This window comes from Medicago sativa, chromosome 7 (assembly GCF_051527215.1).
Source record: "Medicago sativa cultivar Bolivia chromosome 7, Bolivia_mono, whole genome shotgun sequence".
NCBI lineage: Eukaryota > Viridiplantae > Streptophyta > Magnoliopsida > Fabales > Fabaceae > Medicago > Medicago sativa.
The window spans coordinates 75,289,605-75,310,243 of record NC_140755.1 but is presented as its reverse complement, the minus strand read 5'-3'; the positions used below and the strand labels follow the sequence as shown (position 1 = coordinate 75,310,243).

The 20,639-nt window shown below is 32.1% G+C and overlaps 1 protein-coding gene and 1 pseudogene across 1 annotated transcript; one reads left to right on the top strand and one right to left on the bottom strand.

Annotated features, from left to right (window-relative positions):
• Nucleotides 1-829: 829 nt before the first annotated feature.
• LOC146908486 (vacuolar-processing enzyme-like) lies at nucleotides 830-4,245 on the bottom strand (annotated as a pseudogene).
• An 11,185-nt stretch (nucleotides 4,246-15,430) lies between these two features.
• LOC146908485 (fasciclin-like arabinogalactan protein 10) lies at nucleotides 15,431-17,040 on the top strand. The gene has a single exon (XM_085730050.1). It carries the CDS (start codon nucleotides 15,623-15,625, stop codon nucleotides 16,880-16,882), a length of 1,260 nt encoding a protein of 419 aa, XP_085586176.1. The 5' UTR covers nucleotides 15,431-15,622; the 3' UTR covers nucleotides 16,883-17,040.
• The last annotated feature ends 3,599 nt before the right edge of the window (nucleotides 17,041-20,639 follow it).

Here is a 20,639-nt window from a genome sequence, read left to right as displayed (position 1 = left end):
ATTTGTGATTATGAGTTTTCAAAAAAGGTCTTGGTTTACAAGTTAACTGAGCGAAAAATCGGAAGTTAATAGGTACAATAGATCCTTCATTGTTTTTTGGGAACGAAAGCGTATGATGAACGACATGTGAATTTATAATAAAATACATTAAAGTATGTACTTGGTCAAAATGATACATTAGTGAAGTAACAAATGAAAAAATGAAAACTCGTATGTTAATCTCTAAATTTTTTGAAATTTATTTGGTTTGTGTTTATGCACTTAAACAATCTCCAAAAACTAATTTAGTAACATATAATTTCTTGAACAATTATAATTTACGTGAGTTTTGTGGACAAGATAAAAACAATATTTTGATTGCTGCTGGGATTTATTAGCAAGTGCGTTTATTACTCAAATATCATTGTCGAGTATCTTAATTCTTATAGTGTATAATTTGAAGTAATGAAAAGAGCAACAATCTTTCCAGTTCTTTTTTTAGTATAATATTTGTAGTAAAATACATTAGTAGATTTCGTTTCATTTATCATATTTGTTATTTAGTTTAGTTTTAATTTAGCTGCAATACTAAGAAGGACAATACATCTTGTAGAATGAAACAATTGCTGATTTATTGATATATTTGTTATAACAAGTGGATCTAAGATGGATCTCTAAAATATTATCTAAGTGTGGACCCTTACTATTTTCAATAAAAGATGAATTTTATAATAAAAATTGAGGACAGGTATTATATTATAATAAAATTTACTAAAAATAGCAAGGTCAACCTTTGAACTAGATCCACATTAGACACCCCTTATTGTTATATCCATAATTATGACAAAATTTAAGAAGAATGGGGTATCCCTGGACAAACTTGAGATACTACTGCAATCATTTGCTTCTCTGAAATGCCAATATTACACATATAAGCAAAGGCTCTTGAGTATTTCCTTCCATAGGTTGATAAGATACCACAATGACTCTCATAAGTTTTAAACTGCATAAAATATTACGTAAACTTGGTGACTTAATGTTTAACATGTATAATACCATCATATATATGTTAAACAATGCATATATTCGAGAAAATTGATCATGAATGGTTAGTGTTTGAGAAACAATATTGTATGCAAGGTCTAACTTAAAATTCAAGAAAGTGGCAAAACTAATCATAGTGTGTGTTATTGTGTTATTTTTCTTACAAGTGTTTTAAGACAGTCCCAATCATCGACAAGAGGTTGACCAATTGCACGGACATGAAACATCATAGTAGAACTCTTCTTTTTTCCAAACAAAATATTTCCTATGAGATGGATATTGTGGTCCACGTGCTTTCTATAAGCAATTTCAGCATCTAACTCGTTTCGAGCTTTCAATTTATCCTTAGAACCATCAAGTGCTTTTTCCAACTACAATTATTCAAAAAATAATAAGTATCCTTTTATGAGTGAAATAATAACATTTCAAACTTCAATGATAGAAACATAAAGAAAAAAATTAAGCTTAAATATCCCCATGTATCTACAATTTGAATCCATACACACAAAAGTTAGGATACAATGTAAATACTATATTAATTGTTATGTTGATATTTTATTCTTTATCCAAATTTGAACTTTACTATTTAAGCCCTGCCATTCATACATGATAAGACATTGAAGAGAAAATTACCTTAAGTTTAAGATGAAGTAAATATGCATCATCTTGGCTGACAAAGCTTGTTGAAGTATTGAACGGTTCAAATGAATATACACTTGTAGTGTTAGTGAGATTGTAGTTATCATTAACATTATTACGAGGGGCAGCACCAATATATGTAACTAGAAAGTCATTGTTGATATTTAAATCTCCTAATTGCGTCACGTGAGAACCAAAGTTTTTATTACTAATTGTTCTATCCCGAACCTGTACATCACTTGCAAACATTTAATATTGAATCGAAATTATATACACATATGTTTTTTTTGGTAATAATATACACATATGTTTATAATTAAGAGAAAAGTTTCAAAAAAAAAAAAAAAAGATCACTTACAGTTAAATATTGTTGTTGCAAAGTTTCATTTGCCTATCATTTTTGTCACTGCTCGATGAACAAAAGCACAAATTCAAAAAGTTAATAGTTTTATATATATCTAACATATTACAAGATTTTTTTTAGAGAGGATATACAAGATTACTTATCTAGAGTTCAATCCATTACTTGCATTTTAATGTAATAATGTTAAGTCAATTTAGTGTTATGTTTATAACAGGATATTAAAATAAAATCATTTCAAATTATCTTAAAATTAATTATTCAAAATAATAAAATGAGTATTGATTAAGTGTATGTTTGGTATCATGGTAGATATATTAGATTCGCGATGATCAACCGCGATTTTTCAAAAACTACATTTTGTAACTTTTGCAAAATTACGACAGACCACCCTAATTCTGACACACACACCGTGATACCAAACATATGCTAAAAACGTAATATTTTTGATAATTCAAAAGATATTCAATATTCTTTCAAATTTTAATCATTAAATATAACAATATATACTATATATACACACATATACATGACAAACATTAATTGTGGTATTATAATTATAACGTGTAAACATATAAAAATAAAATAAAAAAAGACATACTTTTTTTACAGATAATATCATCATATATTGAACCCTAATTGATTTTATTATGCACAAAAAAATGCAAACCTGTCTTCCATCCAAGAAATGCCAAAGGTATCTCCCAAACATGTTGTATACTCAGTTGATGAAAGATTTTTACTGTCGGGACAGTAAAATCCATAACCCAACTCACGTGCATTGGTAGATGTAGTTACATAGATATTCATATTATTAGGAAGAAGTCCTTCAAATATGCTCGCAGAATAACATGCTTCCAAATATATCACCTATTTATAATTGAATGAATTAGTCAATGGAATAAACATTTTGAATTACCTTAGTTGATATAATGGTTTTTTATTTTATTTGTCAATGTAAAATATTCAAGGATACTCACCATTTTTTTGTAAGAATTAGCAGCATGTTTTTTCTTTAACGCATCCACGAAATCTTTTGCATAAACAATGCCATAATCTGCCATACCTGATCAAATAACAATACTAGCTCACATTTATATTTTGTAGTGAATGATAACCAACTTATACATCTCAAGATGTCTTTGATGTATATTTTAGGATAGTATTGGAGAAGTAAAGTAGTGCAATTCAACCAATTAGGTTACATCATTTTGCATCTTAATTGTTTTATTTAGTGATTATCAATGTATATTATAGGTAGATTGGATAGAGACAAAAAGGAAGAATGTAACAGGAAGATTGTGAAAAAATATACTTAAAAAGGAAAAATATTTATTATATAAATTTTTTAAATAATTTTAATGTATAATTATTAAAATACATGAAATAAAAATAAATTTTGATGATAAGAATCAAATGTATTGAAAATGTTTAAAAAAAAGCAATAGAGAAATTTTTACTGACCGATCAAGCCTGGATAACCATGGCCTGAATAGTAAATAAAGACGGTATCATTTGGACCACTGTTCAGTACTTTATCACTCCCTCCCGTGATACCACTTGGGTTGCCATTAAGCACAGCAAAAAAGTTTTCTGCATTTGTATTATTCCCTGTATAATCCTGAAATTTCACCACTATATTATAAAATATCAAAAAAGGAAGGAAAAAAAACATAGAAAAAATGAAATCTTTTCAATTTCACTCTTTTGAACACTAACTTTTTGTACTGGAATATAAATTCAAAAGTACACTACTACTAAATTGATTTTTTTTATAAAATTAAATGAAGATACGATAATTAAATTAATTATTAAATGTTAAAAATATTAATAGTAATATGAATTGAAGTATGTATAATATATACCTTAGGAACACCAGGATAAACATTAGGACCATCTGGCCTATTGATTATAACACCACGCCTTGGATTTTCATTATTGTATGCAATATCATCATACATGAAAACAATTATATTTTCATCTTGAAGGCCACCACTTTTTAATACTTGATAGGCATGACAAATATTAGCTTGGTGCCTATAATTTGGGTAACCTTTTGAACCAGCAATAAGTAATGCCCATTTTTTTCCTACTACTTCCAAATTACCTTGCTCATTATGTTCATGAACCATAGGACGAATACCCTTTGATAATGTCACTGTCACACTCATCCACGCTATGGTTATTAGTGCAGCACAATAACTTGTAATTATTTGATTCATATTTTTGGAAGATATAAATTATCAACAACAAAAATGTTATGAGATTTGTGATATTAAGAACATACAAATTGTATGAAAAATCACAATTGAAGTGATGCATCTAAGTAACTTAATCACTTTATATATATACTTAAAAGTTTGCATCAAATTAAAAATCGGTTTAATTCTTTTTTGACAAAACTAGTGATTAGAGCAATTCATATTTATTTTTGTTAGAATTGTTTAGTGTAGACCGTCGACATTCCAAATCTCAATGAAGAATAACAAAATTTCAGTCCAGTCCTAGACTCCTAGTCAACATTCACAATATAGGATTCCAATTTCTTAAACTAATTTGAAACATGTATAGATTCAACACATAAAAGTTGATGCCGCACATAGGTAAGTAATTGCAGCCACCGTTTTCCAGTATTGGTAATCATGATTCTTGAAATACAAGTCTCTTGAAACCGAGCGAGACATGGTTGAAGTGCAATGTGGATGCCGCGTTCCATGATTGTAATCATGTTACATCTTTTGTGTGTTGTGTTAGAGACTCCCGCGGACAATTTATTCGGGCTCAAATGAAATGGCAGCGGACAAATATGACAATTTTGGAGGGGGAGGTAGTAGCCTTACTCGAGGCCCTTCACTATGCTGATGCAAACAAATGGGACCGGGTTGTCTTCGAGTCCGATTTTTCTACTCTAGTGCAAGCTCTTTCATCTCCGGCCATGGTGATTCAGAATTCTATGCTACCGTTTCTAGTATTATTTATCAGTTATCTTTACATTCCAACTTCAAGGTGAAGTTTGTTAGGAGACAAGCGAACATGGTTGCTCATACTTTAGCTAGGACGACATGTTCTTGGGCTAGTCACCGTATTTTTTATTCTTATCCTTCTTGTATTGAACATTGATTGATTAATGATAATAGTTAACTTTGTTTCTGTCAAAAAAAACTAGCTAGGTCTCTCCCAAGGTATCTAATCTAACTTATTTCTAATACTAATAACAATGTTAAGAAAAATTGCCAACCCTAACTCTACTACTCTTTGGCGCCAAAGATGCTTTGTTGTTATTGGTCCACATGATTTTGTAACTCATCTATTTACTAAATATTTCCATTTACATATATTAATTCTTATATTTATTATGTAACTCACCATTTGAGCTTTGTAACTTTCCACTATCTATTCTTACATCTTTCAACTACAAGCAGTGCTAACTCATTCATTTAAAAAAATAAAAAAAATAAATAAACGATCGGTTACATTCCTATTCATATGTAAATAACAATTAATTATTGTTTGTACCAAAAAAACAATTAATTATTGTAACTCCTTTTATTTTTATGCCATCACTATAGGATGTGTCCCTTTACATTCCTCCACGTAAAACCTAAAAAAATGTTAGGCTTTAAATCATCTTAATTCCCTTATTTCCCTTTCACGTAAAACCTAATCTCTCATATTCCTTTTTTACTCATTATATGTTGCATTTGATCATTTTCCTCCTGATCTTTTGGATTTACCACCAGGTTTGTTGTTGATGTCAATGACACAAAGTAAGCTATTTTATACATTTTTTTAACCATGTTATTCAAGTGTTCTAATCTTATTGTATAATCTTTACTTTCACAGGCTGGGAGTAGTTAAAAACAAAGGTACGCATACCTTTGTGGATGATTTCTCTAATATGCTAATTGATGAGAAGGTATTGGTTGTTCCTCTTAAATTGACCATATGGTTAGGTTATGTAATTATTTATACTTATCCTCTTTCATTTGTATTGCTCAGTTTATTCTCTTATATGAATATGATGTTGTTTAAGAAATTAAGAAATTTCTTAGTTGTTTCAAGTGTTTATTTCTAATATTTTTCTATATGATTCTAAGAACTCCAACTCAATACACATGAAGGCCACACAAAGGAAATAAATAGGAAATCAAAGTAGAATGCATTTAGATTTGTACCAAAATAATCTCATGGTCAAGTAATGTAATTTCCTACTTCTTATGAATTGAATTGAGCGATGACAACTTATGTTAGTCTTAACATAATTCGTTGCAAGTGGATTTATCATGTAACATAATTTTCTACTTATTCTGAAGTTAATTGAGTGATGACAACTTATATTAGTCTAACATAAATCGTTACATGCGGATTTCTTTATTTATATATATTGCGCCTTCTACAAGAGGAATCACATTTTGTATTTTTTTAAAAATTGGCAAAGATGTATTTAAAGAACTCCGATCCTAAGAGATAAAGATATACAAAAATATACTCTAGCAGGAAAAATAAAAAAACCCATATAATCAAAATAAGAAAGCTACTAAGTAACAAAAATAGGGAGATGGTGTGACGACAAAAAAAAAAACAGCGGAATAAAATGACTGAGAATATATTGACTTTTTTTACATTCCTAATTTTAATTATATGACATAGGTAATTGAACAATTGTAGTTTTTTTTTTTTTTTTTGGGAATTTTCAGGTGTGAATCACATATTCTGTTATAAAAAAGAAAGATGTCAAACCACATTTGATTATAAGTTAAATTTTTGAATAACAAAGCCAGTCATAAGCATAGTTCATATGATCCGAGAGAAAGACAAAGAAAAATTGACAAAGTTGCCTCACGGTGGAGTGGCTGTCCGAGAATACATTAGTCATGCTATTATTGGCCATTGAACAATGCATTCATTATATGCAACTTCTTGCAAGCTTCATTTTTTCTCTATTGATGTTATGGTGTAACAAATTTGTGAAACTAATGTTTTAATTTGTCACAAGTGAATCTAAACTTATTTCACAAGACCGGTCCTAATATTTTTTTCTTCAAGGGAGACTGGTCCTAATATATGTGACTATCTTTTATGTTTGGTCATGTATGTATTCGTAAAATATTTCTGAAACAACTATTATCGCAAAACTCAAACTAATTTTTTTTCTTGCAAGCTTAATTTTTTCTCTATTGATGTTAATAGGCAACTCCATGAAGTCCATCACATTTATTTTCATATATTATTTTTCAATGTAAATGACCCGTGCGGTAGCACGGGTAAACGGTCTAGTCTAATTTTATACTTGTTATTTTTTGAAACATCTCACTTCAAATTTTAATGCCTACATATTTTATCGACCGTTCATGTTATCATGCTAATTAATCACATACATATAGTAAGATAAAAACTCGTCCAAAAAAGTAGATTTTAAGGAATTTTTCTTTCATAACGTTGTGAAGTAACAAGAAGAGGATCCATAACATTTTCTCTACTCACAAGCAAAGAGAATGAAGCTTTTGTGAAGCCAAAGAAAGCCAAAAGGAACTTGATTTGTAATTTTGTAACATGGTGCTGTTGGGATAAAAGAAAATGAGTCAAAATAGTTACTATATATAGAGGGAGTGATGGCTACGTTAACCACATTTGAAAAAGTTTATTCCAACTGCTACATAATCATGGTTATATACTTATACTATTATGATATAAGGTCCACTTTCCACTATTCATAAATGGATCATGCTAAGCACTATAGGTCAAGCATCAACGTGACAATTCACAATATTTTCTCTTTTAAGCAATTTTTGGCATCCATGTCTTTTAACATCAAAATACTAAAGTTGGTAGGTTGCAGTTGGCACCATTAGCTACTTCTTTGTTCTTGCCAGCTATGTGTTCCAACATTTTTATTGCGGAAATTAATTAATACTACTAGTACATTATGAAGATTGAAAGGCATCTATCATATTGCAGAAATAACTATGTTTTGAAGAAAGTTATGCAATTTATGTGAAAATATTATTGACGTCTTGTTTCTTTTTTATTCAATGAGAATATATGTCTTTTTTCTTAGTCTAAAGGTTAGGAACTTTGTTACCAAAAAAGGTTAGGAACTTATTGTATAAATATTTATATGAATAAGAATGTCATACGTAAAATAAAACTACGATATTTGGTGACTATTATAAGCCACATCATGAGAGCTCTACACTTCCTTAGAGTCTCATTAAACAATTCACCGAAAATGTTCTCAAGTTTGTTGAACTCAAATATAACACTAGTTCAAACTACCCCTATATGTTCCAAGTGTTGTTTTTTATGAAAAAGGACAAATAGTTAGATAAAAAAAAATTGAAGAAATTTTTTTTATTGCTGATTTAGGTACATGTAAATAGTAGTACAATTAAGATTATCTCCAACTTTTAAGTTAATGTGTGAGCATCCCCTGAAAAAAGTTAATGTGAGCATTGTTTGCTTTATACTCCTTCCGGTTCTATTTACAAGATAAACTTGAGTCAACAAAAGTTGATGTATCTAGTTAAAAATTTAGTCTGGATAGATCAACTTTTGCTGACCCAATTTTTTCTTATAAATAGGACCGGAAGGAGTAGTCAAATAGTACTTAATTTGAATGATTTCGATCGATTCAGCCAAGCATTTAAAGTAAATTGATAAAGTACTAGTAGTATTTTTTTTTTTTTAATCTTCAAAACATAGTTTTTTTTTTAAAGTACATACAATGAAAATAGAGGACATGTAATTGATCCTTTAATGTATTTTTTCTTAATCAAAGGTACTGGTCCCTTTGAGTACTACAATCTATTTAAGGGGTTGATCTCTCCAAACAAATATTTCCTCATAGCATCAGGCATCAAGCGAACTCTGTATCAAATGGTTAAAGAATCCAAATATATATTATTTGTGTCACGCTATGTTAATCTCTTTAATGTATTTATAATAATAAAATATAAACCTACAAATAAATAATTGATTAATACAATTTTTTAGAGGAATTGATTAATACAATTATTTATCAAAAATTGATTAATTACAATTTAACAAAAAAAAATGTAAACCGGCCTTAAAATTAATTTATTATACGTCATTAGTCCATGTCCATTATTGAGTCGTTGACCATGCAAAGCGCTGAATTTTTGAAGCCGTTACAAGGTACTCTAACAAACTCATCAGAACAAGTACATTCAGAGTCTGAAGGGAGAGAAAATCACTTGAGTACCTAACTTTCAAATTAACAAGTCGAACTGCAATGCTCTTTACACTGTCACATTATATGTTGGTGAAACTGCAGGCTAACCACTTGCAGAATGGTCTTGCTTTTTTATATCAAAGAAAAAAATAATTATGGTCTTGCTTTTAACACTTTTCTTCAATATTCTTTGTCTTCTCCTGTTTTTTTCCTAACTTCTTATGTACAATTGCCAACTAGGAAGTCCTAGATCAAGGTACAGGCAACATATAAACCAGGTTAAATTCATATACAATCAACGGTTACATACAGATGTTATTTATATTTATGTGTATGTTTAGTGTTTACTCACAATTGATCATATATTAATACATAAATGATGAGGATTAAAATTATTTGATTGTCTAATATAGTTTTGTAACATTGTGTTTTAATACTGACTGTTGGATGGGCAAAATTTGTTCATTTCACTCACATATAAAAATAATTTTCTCATATAAATAATAAAATTTCATACAATATTTATCATGTGAAAATTTTGTCATCAAATGGGTGAGACTGTTACTTGTCAACAAAGAAAAAACGGTGAGACTATAAAATCTATTGCAACTGATCACATTAAAGTGGTGGCCACTAACCGACGATAATATGTAAATGCAATGAAAATTAGGTATAAGGATCATCTCTTATATATTTAACATTTTAATCATTTAAAGGTGATGTATAACTTAACAACTCGCAACTCAAACCCAACAATTTCTTTTTTTTGTTTTTTTTTGGATAACAAGAGGGCCTAAGCCCAACAAAGAAAGGAACTACCGCCTAACAATACGCGGAGTACAAACACCAGTTAAATCAGCTAAAAACAACATACTAATTTGAGCAGGACAATGCTCATATAACATCAAAGTGAAACCTCCATCACAAGCTATATTTGCAAGTGCGTCAGCACAAGCATTTGCTTCTCTGTACGAATGACAAATCCGAACCTCCCAATTCATATCCAACAACCGTCGAATATGTTGCAGTAAACTCCAACTTGTTGCCGTTCCTATTTTCGAGGAAGAGAGAGTAGTGGCCACTACCCAAGAATCAACATGAAGCTCCACTCTATTAAAACCACGAGCTCTAGCCAACTTCAATCCTTCAAACGCACCCCAAAGCTCAGCTACATTTGAATCACAACTCCCTAATCCTTTTGAGAAACCACAAATCCACTCCCCATTATCACCCCGCAACACTCCTCCACAACCAGCTGTATATCCCCCTTTAGACGCGCCATCGGTGTTAAGACGGATCCAACCAATCTCCGGTGGCTTCCAAGATATATTCTCCACCACTCTCCTACTAGTAGTGATCATAGGATGATTATATTGATTGTCCATGTAACAATTAACCCTCCTTGTAACCTCCTTCCAAGAGTTAAGAGGCATCGTAGCTTCACTATCATGACTCAACTTGTTTCTCCAAGACCACAAAGTATGACACGCCGTCGCCCAAAACTCAGCCCAACAACCTGTATCATTCATGCCCAACTCCATATTCATGTTTAAGTCGATCCAATTCTGCAAATTGGCTTCAAAAAAGTTCTCTCTTTGATTAATCCTAACTGTATTCAACCAAATACCTACCGCGAGTGGACAATCTCGAAGGACATGCAACGTATTTTCAACAACATCTCCACAATGATAACAATAAGGATGTCCGATTCGCATATAGTTCAACCTACTATTCGTCATGAGACGGTCATGTTGAAGCAACCACACCAAACAACGAATTCTTTCTGCAACCCGAAGCTTCCAAACACGAGACCAGCGATGATCACCACCAATTCGATTGAGACCGCATAAACTTTCATAAGCATAAGCAACAGAAAATTCACCTAATTTTGTTGCTGCTCCGGTACAAATATCAGGCCCGTTATCTATGCAAGGGGGAGGAATTGCTCTCAGCTTGTTTAAAATCTCCATTGGCATCCAAGATTGGAATTCATCAACCCGCCACTCACCATTATGATCAACAAGATCAGCTACTGTACAATTGTGCATATTAGGTGGAATATTAAGATCTAAATCACTCATCTTAAGACCCACCTCCACCCAACATTGGTCCCATGCTTTAACCGATTGTCCATTGCTAATAGACCAAAAAGACATGTTAATTAAATTAGGCCATAATTCTACCAATTTTTTCCATAAGCTGGAATCATGCGTTTTAGCTACCACCACATCCAAGAATAAATTTTCTCTATCATATTTGCCTTTCATAACATTGCACCATAATGAATTCTCACCAAATTTCAACTTCCAGCACAATTTCAAGAGACATGCCTCATTCATATATTCCATGTTTCTAATTCCAAGGCCTCCACAATACTTTGGTTTTGTAATATCCTCCCATTTTACTGCATGAATATGCCTACGGTTCTCAGTATCTCCCCAAATGAAAGATCTTTGCATTTTTTGAATCTCATGCAAACAGGCTTTGGGAATAGAACAGCTCATCATTGGGTAAATAGGCACCGCTTCAATCACCGACTTTGCAAGAGTGACTCTTCCAGCAAAAGAGAGTTGATTGGCTTTCCACAACACAAGTTTATTTTTAACTTGATCTATGAGATATTGGAAATCTTTTCTCTTCGGAGCTTTACCTGTAAGTGGCACTCCCAAATATTTTCCCAAATCCTTAGTTTCTTTGAAGCCAGAAAAATTTACTAGCCTTCTTCGAATGTCCGAATTGACATTTTTAGAGAAAAAAATGCTAGTTTTCTCATTATTTATTTTTTGACCTGAAAGTTGACAAAAATTATTCATAACATTCTTCACACACCTCATTTGTTGTTCCGTTGCTTGACCAAAGAGCAATAAATCATCTGCAAACATCAAATGAGAAACACTTGGTGCATTCCTCCCTGCTTTCAAGGAAATCCAATCCCCATTTTCCACAGCCTCACAAATAAGATGCGACAATTTATCCATACACAATACAAATAAATAAGGAGAGATGGGATCACCTTGCCTCAATCCTTTCTTGGGAGAGAAATAATTTGCCCGGTCACCATTCCAACGAACATTTGTCTTCACAGTTGTGACCGAGTGCATAATAATATTGATCAACTCCACAGGCATTCTCTGTAAGTATGAGTTCCAACCTTCTATTATAGAATCCAAAATCAAGTCGGGAGCGCCAATGGTTCATACCACACGAGAGTGAGACGACACATCCAGCACATGTTGCTAAAACCTAGCAGGGGTTCAAAAACTTCAAACTTTATGTATGTACATCTCTCATATATCAAATATTTTTATTCATATACAAAGATAATGTGAGACTTGATCTCTCATTTGAAACCCGAAAATAAATACTTAAGAGTTTAACGCGCCACTGATTTAAGGGAAAAATTAAAACTCTTCGCAAGATATTTGAGTCATTCCAAAATATGAACTTAATAGACTTGATAATATTTTTTTGGTTACAAGGCTAAAATAGACTTGATAATTCAATACACATTGACTTTTATCAATTAAAAATATCCCTCAAAAAAATCAATTAAAAATAGCCCAATTTCTTGCTTTCCATGTATACCAAATAGTAGCCAACAAAATCGAATTTTCTTTTAACAACTACAAAACAATAGAACTAGTTCTATCTCTCTCATCATCACACTACCATCCGCAATCAATCCATAAAACTTTTGAGCACTCTCTAGAGACCATCGTTTCCCTTGTCCTAATTAGGAGACGGTTTATCCCTCTTCTAGATTTCTATGGAGAAAATGATTGTCTTTTGAGTTTAACTGTAAATTTTTTACATTATAAACGTATAACAATTATTCATATCCATGACTTTAAAAATGGTTAATGTATAAGTTCAATATTTTTTTTATGATGTAACGATTATAATTGCTTGACTTTAGATTGAGTGTGTGAAAACTCTTTATTTTCCCTTCCATTTTTCTGTCTGTTACATTACAATGCATATATTATTTTTCTAAACTCGGCTTCACTCAACACTCTTATCCCTTTTATTTTTCGGTTAAGTAGTTTAATGGATGAAATTCACTTTTTTTAAGGTGAATAAATAGAGTGTTTGGAGTTCGAATCTAGACCCTGCATATAACAATGCATGTCCATTTTTTATATGAACATTTTAATGCGTTACCAATGGATAATCTATTCAAAAACTGAGATGCTTTTCCGTTGCACTGTTCACACAATAGACACAAACAAGAAAGACATCAATTGAAAAGGTTCCAAGAAGGGTTAATTAAGTTTTTAGTCCCTATAAATATTCACAGTTTTGTTTTTAGTCCCTATAAAATAAAATCACATTTTTTAGTCCCTGTGACTTTTTTCTTAAGCATTTTAGGGACTAAAAATGCTGATGGAAAAATTTTATAGGGACTAAACATGCGGATGGAAAATTTTATAGGGACTAAAAATGTTGATGGAAAATTTTATAGGGACTAAAAAGTGTGATTTTATTTTGTAGGGACTAAAAACAAAATTCTGAATATTTATAAGGACCATTTACTTAATTAACCCTTCCAAGAATTATAAAAACTGAGAATAAGACATAAGAAAGTGAAAAGGACACAGAAGCCATTTCACATAAAGAAGGGCAAATGGCAATGAAGCCAACGAATGCCACGACCTCTCTTTCCATTTCCAGCTGTGACCAAGTAACCCTTGTCCCCCCTTCTCCCAAATGATATCCCTCTCACATGGTCTTTCATAACTCTAGTTATCATCATTTCCTTAACCACCATCTTTCCTTTTTCTCTACTAAGAAGGTATACAGATTAGGTTACTATAATTGCAAATGTAATGCCAAAGACAACACATTTTTCCCTAAAAAATTAAGTAAGAGAATGATGTTTTAATAAAGAATGTACATTATTTGAACAAAAGGAGAACTTACAATTACATTACATTACTCTAAAGAGATTAGTATAATTCGAATCCACCATGCGTTATCCAAATACAAACTTAGTTATATTTCACTACTAGTACTTGAAATTCAAATAATTCATTCTTTCTAATACAGTGCATGTTGATTTAATATCGGTGACCCACCATAACTTAGTTAAAAACTACACTTGGGAGCTTAGACCATTTACAATGGTCATCAACATTAAACATCCTTCAACACCCACTTTTTCAATTCCCAACACTCCACATCATCTTCTCTCTCTTAATTCAACACTCATTCAACTTTAACCTCTCCAATGGTTTTTTTCATTCAACACTCTACCCCACCACCTTTTATTTCTTATTCTTATTTAATTTTATATTTTTGTTTTTATAATTACATAAAATTACAATTATCGATTATAATTAAATTAAAATAAAGAAAAACCGAAAAAAAATTGAAAAAAATTTATTTAAATAATTTATTTTTATTTTTGGGATCCATTTCACTAAAAAGAAGATTAAAACTTCACTTAGTTTGCTAATAGAAAGATATAATAAGAAGAAGATAGTGAAAAACTTGGTATTTTTTTCTGTGTCCAAATGAAATGAACCAAGTCTCTATTTATAGAGAAAAAAAAATCTTGAATTTTGATATATATTTTTTTTTTTAAATTTTTTTTCAACAAAATAATTGATGTAGAATTATTAAAAAAAATTAAAAACAGACCAGCCAATACAAAACCAACACGCGTCCCCTTATTCCATATTTCTTTCTTCTCTCTCCGTCCTCTGCACACTCACGCTCCTTGTCGGCGCGTGTGCTACACGCGCCATGTTTTAGCCAATGAAGCAGCGCCGCGTGGCATCCGGTGCAGATTCAATTGTGTTGAATGCATTCATCCTCTCTCTCGTCCAGCACATCCTTCAACACACCTTCAACACACCATTGGCCTGATTTTGCTTGTTGAATGTCAGATTCAACTCCCCCATTGCACATAGTCTTATATGAAATCACAATGCCCCAACAATTTCTTTAAACACACCCTTAATAATAATCTAAACATACACATGGTCATCTACTGACACAACATCTAAAAAATTTAGAAATCAATTTATTTTCTTTGTAGTTTTTGTGTGTAAATTGTGATCTATGAAGTATGAACACTCTTTAAATTAAATGTGTTCTGATGTCTTACACCGACACTCATAATTATACTGAATTACATATGTTTTTCAAATTATTAATGGTGTCAGTGTACGTATATGTATATGTATCATGTCATAAAATATAAATCTATGATTGTCCCTGTAACATGACCCTTTCCTTTTACACTTCATATTCCTAACCGTAGACTGACAAAGCATAACCATGGTTAAAGAAACAAACCCCACAGACACGCACACACTACATACAAACAGACACTGCCACCTTTAACTCTCACTCTTCCACTTCACTTCCCACACTCAAACCATCTCTCTTTCTCTCTCTCCAAAATGGGTCACCACTCTCTCATCCTCCTTCTCATCCTCTCCATGGCCACCACAATCTCCGCCCACAACATCACCGAAATCCTCTCCTCCAACCCCGACTACTCCCAATACAACACCTTCCTCTCCCAAACCAAACTCGCCGACGAAATCAACTCCCGCCAAACCATCACCGTCTTAGTCCTCAACAACGCCGCATTCTCTTCCATCACCTCCTCCCACCCTATCTCCGTCGTCAAAAAAATCCTCTCCCTCTTAGTCCTCCTCGACTACTTCGACAACACTAAACTCCACCAACTCACCAATGGCACCACTCTCTCCACCACCCTCTTCCAAACCACCGGCAACGCCGTCAACAACATCGGATCCGTTAACATCACCGACTTAAAAGGCGGTAAAGTCGGCTTCGGCTCCGCTGCTCCCGGCTCTAAACTCGACTCATCTTACTCCAAATCCGTTAAACAAATCCCTTACAATATCTCCGTCCTCGAAATCACAGCTCCGATCATCGCTCCCGGTATCCTCACCGCTCCACCGCCTTCCTCCTCCGTTAACCTCACCGCTTTGATAGAAAAAGCCGGTTGCAAAACATTTGCATCGCTTATCTCATCCAACGGTTTAATCAAAACGTTTCAATCAACCGCTGATAAAGGTTTAACGATTTTTGCTCCGAACGATGAAGCTTTTAAAGCTAAAGGTGTTCCAGATTTAACCAAGCTTTCAAATGCTGAATTGGTTTCACTTTTACAGTATCATGCTGCTGCTAAATATCTTCCCATTGGATCTTTGAAAACTACGAAAGACGCTATTTCTAGTTTAGCTGCAAACGGTGCCGGAAAATTTGATTACACTGTTACAACTGCCGGTGATTCTGTTACACTTCATACCGGAGTTGATTCTTCGAGAATTGCTGATACGGTTTTGGATTCTACTCCTCTTGCTATTTACTCTGTTGATAGTGTGCTTCTTCCATCGGAGCTGTTTGCTACTTCACCTTCTCCGGCACCGGAGCCTGCTGGTGCTCCTTCACCGACACCTGCTTCTGCTCCTTCACCGGCGGATGCGCCTACTCCATTGCCAGCTTCGCCTCCGGCTCCGGCTCCGGCTGGTGAGAGTCCCGATGGTGCTCCGGCTGATGCGCCGTCGACTGCGGCGGAGAAGAGTTCTGGTAAATCTGCTGGTGTGAACGTGAAAGCTTCTGGTGTTTTTACTGTTGCAGTGACTGCTTTGTCTGCTTTTGTGGTTTCGTTTGTTTTTATGTCTTGATTTTGTAATTTCAGAGTGTTCTTGTTTTATTATTTTGTAATTTATATTTAAAATTTACGAGCTTCTTTTTTCTTATTTCAGAATGTGATTGCACTGGATATTTTTTTAATTTATTTTTATGCTATAATTTAATTTAGGTTTGGACCGTTGTAAGTGAATTGTGCTTGGCTTTGCTTTTATTTTTGTAATAATTGTTTTTTGTCGGTGTTTGAATATTTAAAATTCACATACAATTGCGAGAACGTGAGTTTGAAATTAGAAGATATTGAAATTAATATCATCGACTTTGTCAATTGAGAACGACTATTTAAATTTTGAAATGGTAGTGAGAGAGAGTGGTGGTTTTTGTGGTGGTGTTATATGAAGTGGTGCGCTGTATGATGATTTTTGTAGTATTTGCCTTTTTAGAAGGTGTTTTTGTTAGTGAGTGAGCTGTGATAAGAGTGATTGGTGAAGGTGAGGGAAGACACGTGGTGGGGTAGGAGTGGGTCATGCATGTTAGCAATGGTGAGGACCACCACATTTTGTTGTGTTTATAGGGACATCAACTCAGATCTGACATTGATGACTGTGCGGCGAATGGTTTTTCAATTTCCAACCAGTTTTTAGTACTTTACACATGTTTGTAAAAATCTAGACCACGCGCGGAACGTTGAGCGTGTGAGTTTTGTTAAATGAACGAAAACAAAATGTTATTTATTCATTTAAATTGAAAAAATTTGTCTTCGTGAGCTTAGCTAAGTTGGTAAGGACAACGCATAAAAGACAACGCATAAAATATACTACTCCCTCCGTTTGAAAATGAGTGTCACTTTAGGCAAAAAAATTTGTTTCAAAATGAATGTCGCTTTACATTTCCAATACAACTTTAATTTTTTTTCTTCCAACTTTACCCTCAAACTTTTCTCTCACACAATTTTCAATGCAACTTTAAGTTTGTCTTTTTTTAATAAAGTAAGGACAGTTTAGTAAAAGTGTTATATCCAATGATTATTTCATTCCATTTCTTAATCTGTGTGCCAAAGCCTAAAACGACACTCATTTTGAAACGGAGGGAGTACAAGGTTTGAGGTTCAAACCCCAATCACCCCCACTTCTCCATATTTAATTCTGTGAGTTCCAGTCACTAAGCTACTAGACCAACAAAAAAAAGAAAAAAAAGAAAGAGAACTTAAAGAGAAGTTGAAGTTTCTCTCACTAAAAAACTATGACTGACTTATCGACCTCCTTTTTTTTTAAGAAGCAAAACGAAAATTTTATTTCTTAGAGTAGAAAAAGGGGTGAGTTAAATATGTTTTTTAATCCCTATAAATATACTACCTCCGTCCCTAATTATAAGACCTTTTGAGAATTTTTTTGACTCTTTATAAGACCCCTTTGCTATTTCCAACCACATTAATTATTTCTTTACATACATACCCCTATTTATTATACATCTTTTTTTTCAATCAACAATAAATCTCTGGTCCTATTTATAAGAGAAAGTTAGGTCAACAAAAGTTAATTTATAAGAGAAAGTTAGGTCAACAAAAGTTAATGTACTTAGACTTAATTTTTAACTAGATACATCAACTTTTGTTGACCCAAGTTTCTCTTATAAATAGGACCGGGGGGAGTATATGGAAAACATAAACTAACTCTCTCTTAAGGATAAAATTGTAAAAACAATAGTGATTATAAACAACTTTAATACAAATATCCACTTTCTTTATTCCCGTAATTTTAGCAAAAGGGTCTTATATATAGGGATGGAGGTAGTACTAACTTTTCGTTTTAGTCATTTAAAAAAAATAATCGACTTTTAGTGTCTCAAAAGTTTTTCATTTTCACTTTTGGTCCATCATTTAAAGTAAACTCATGTAGAATTCATATCTTTAAATAAAATTTTGCAGAAAAGTTTGTAATATTACAAGGATCTCTCCCAAAAAAAATTGAATTTTTTAACAAAACATTATTAAATATGAATTTTTATATTTATTTTCGGTTAAAAACTCATATTAATTCATGTTTTGTTAAAAAAATTCTATTTTTTTAGAGAGTTTTACAATATTCGACACATTTATGTGAAATTTCATTAAAAAATACATGAGTTGACTTAAAAATGGAGATCAAAAATAGTTATTGAAAATTTTATAGAAACTACAAAAGTCGAAGGAAAAATTTAGAGGAACTAAAACGAAAATTTGATATATTTATATAGATAAAAAACATATTTAACCCTAGATAAAATGCATCCTATAGCACAATATATGTTTCTGGTGATGTCAAATACAACACGAGTTCGAACTTTGTAGAGAATAATTTTTGTTGAGAATAGTTCTTCTTGAGAATACCTTAAACATGTCAAATACAACACGAGTTCGAACTTTGTAGAGAATAATTTATGTAGAGAATAGTTCTTCTTGAGAATACCTTAAACAATAGGCGCGTGCTAGCGTGCGCGAGCAATATATATCTCGCAGGTGCGCAAGTTAAATAATGCTATCACAGCCGTTGGATTGTGATGGTGTATGTGTTCCTTGTTACACCTGATTTTCCTTTGACAAGCAACTTCTGACCCCACTCTAAACTGAGTCACCGCTTGTAGCTACATTATTTTCCTTATTCTCAGCACTCAGCAGACACGTAGATACACAACCTTTGAAATATCAGAAATGATATTTTGACAACCACTTTTTGACAACTTTTTGACAACTTTCTCTCTCATAATCACATGATGTTGTTATCCTCTCTCTTCCTTTTTCTCTCTCCATTGTTTTTGACCAATAAGAAGTGAGAAAAACAAGGTTGTCAACAAAGTTGTCATCAAATGGATGTCAAAATATCATTACTCTTGAAATATATAGATGTTTCTAGATCTAAAAAGCCCCTTCACAGTTTTTTTGTTGGTGTTTAAATTGTTCGTTATTTGGTGTTTCCTTTTTATCAAGGGTTAAATATATTTTTTGTCCTATAAAATTGGAAACTTTTAAGTTTAATCATTACTTAATTTTAATAGGTTTTTTAATCCCTACAAAAAAAAATACTTCTAATTTTAGTCCTTGTTACAACAAAGTTTGTTTAATTATAACTCTCAAATTTTTGAACTATTTTTTTGACACAAGTTTAGAACACCATGAAAGGTTTATTTACTAAAATTTAGAATTTTTTAACATAAACGAATTAAATATGAATTTTTTAAAACGGCAGAAGTTAAAGATAAAATTAACAAAATCTGGACGTAAAAATCAAATTTTGCGACAATTTTTTGCAGAGAAACTTTTAGTAATGTTCTTAACACGTCAGCAAAAACTTGTTCAAAAACTCAAGAGTTTAAGCATAAATTAAACAAATTTGAATTGAGGAGGGACTAATAGTGAGTACCGAAATTTTTTTTAGGGAATAAAAGAACTATTAAAATTAAGTAAGGATTAAACTTAAAAGGTCCCAATTTTATAAGGATCAAAAACATATTTAACCCTTTTATCAAATAGCAATTATGGTTGTTCGCGGTTTGGTTTGGTTCGGTTCTGAGATTAAAAGTTATCCGAACTGCAAGATAAATAAGTATGCGGTTTGATTTAGTTTGGTTGACTTTTACTATAAAATCCAAACCAAACCAATGTGGTTTGGATTGGATCGGTTGATGCGTTTTTTTAGACAATATTTTTTTTTCCAACATTACAATTTTATTTTCATCGAACAATGTTCTGAACTACGTGGACGAAATTAAAACGTGCACAAAAAGTAATCATATTTTGTAAAAAATACAAAAGAC

Bases quoted from the DNA above. Each gene is read 5' to 3' on its own strand.
- LOC146908485 (XM_085730050.1), top strand. From the start codon at position 15,623: ATGGGTCACCACTCTCTCATCCTCCTTCTCATCCTCTCCATGGCCACC.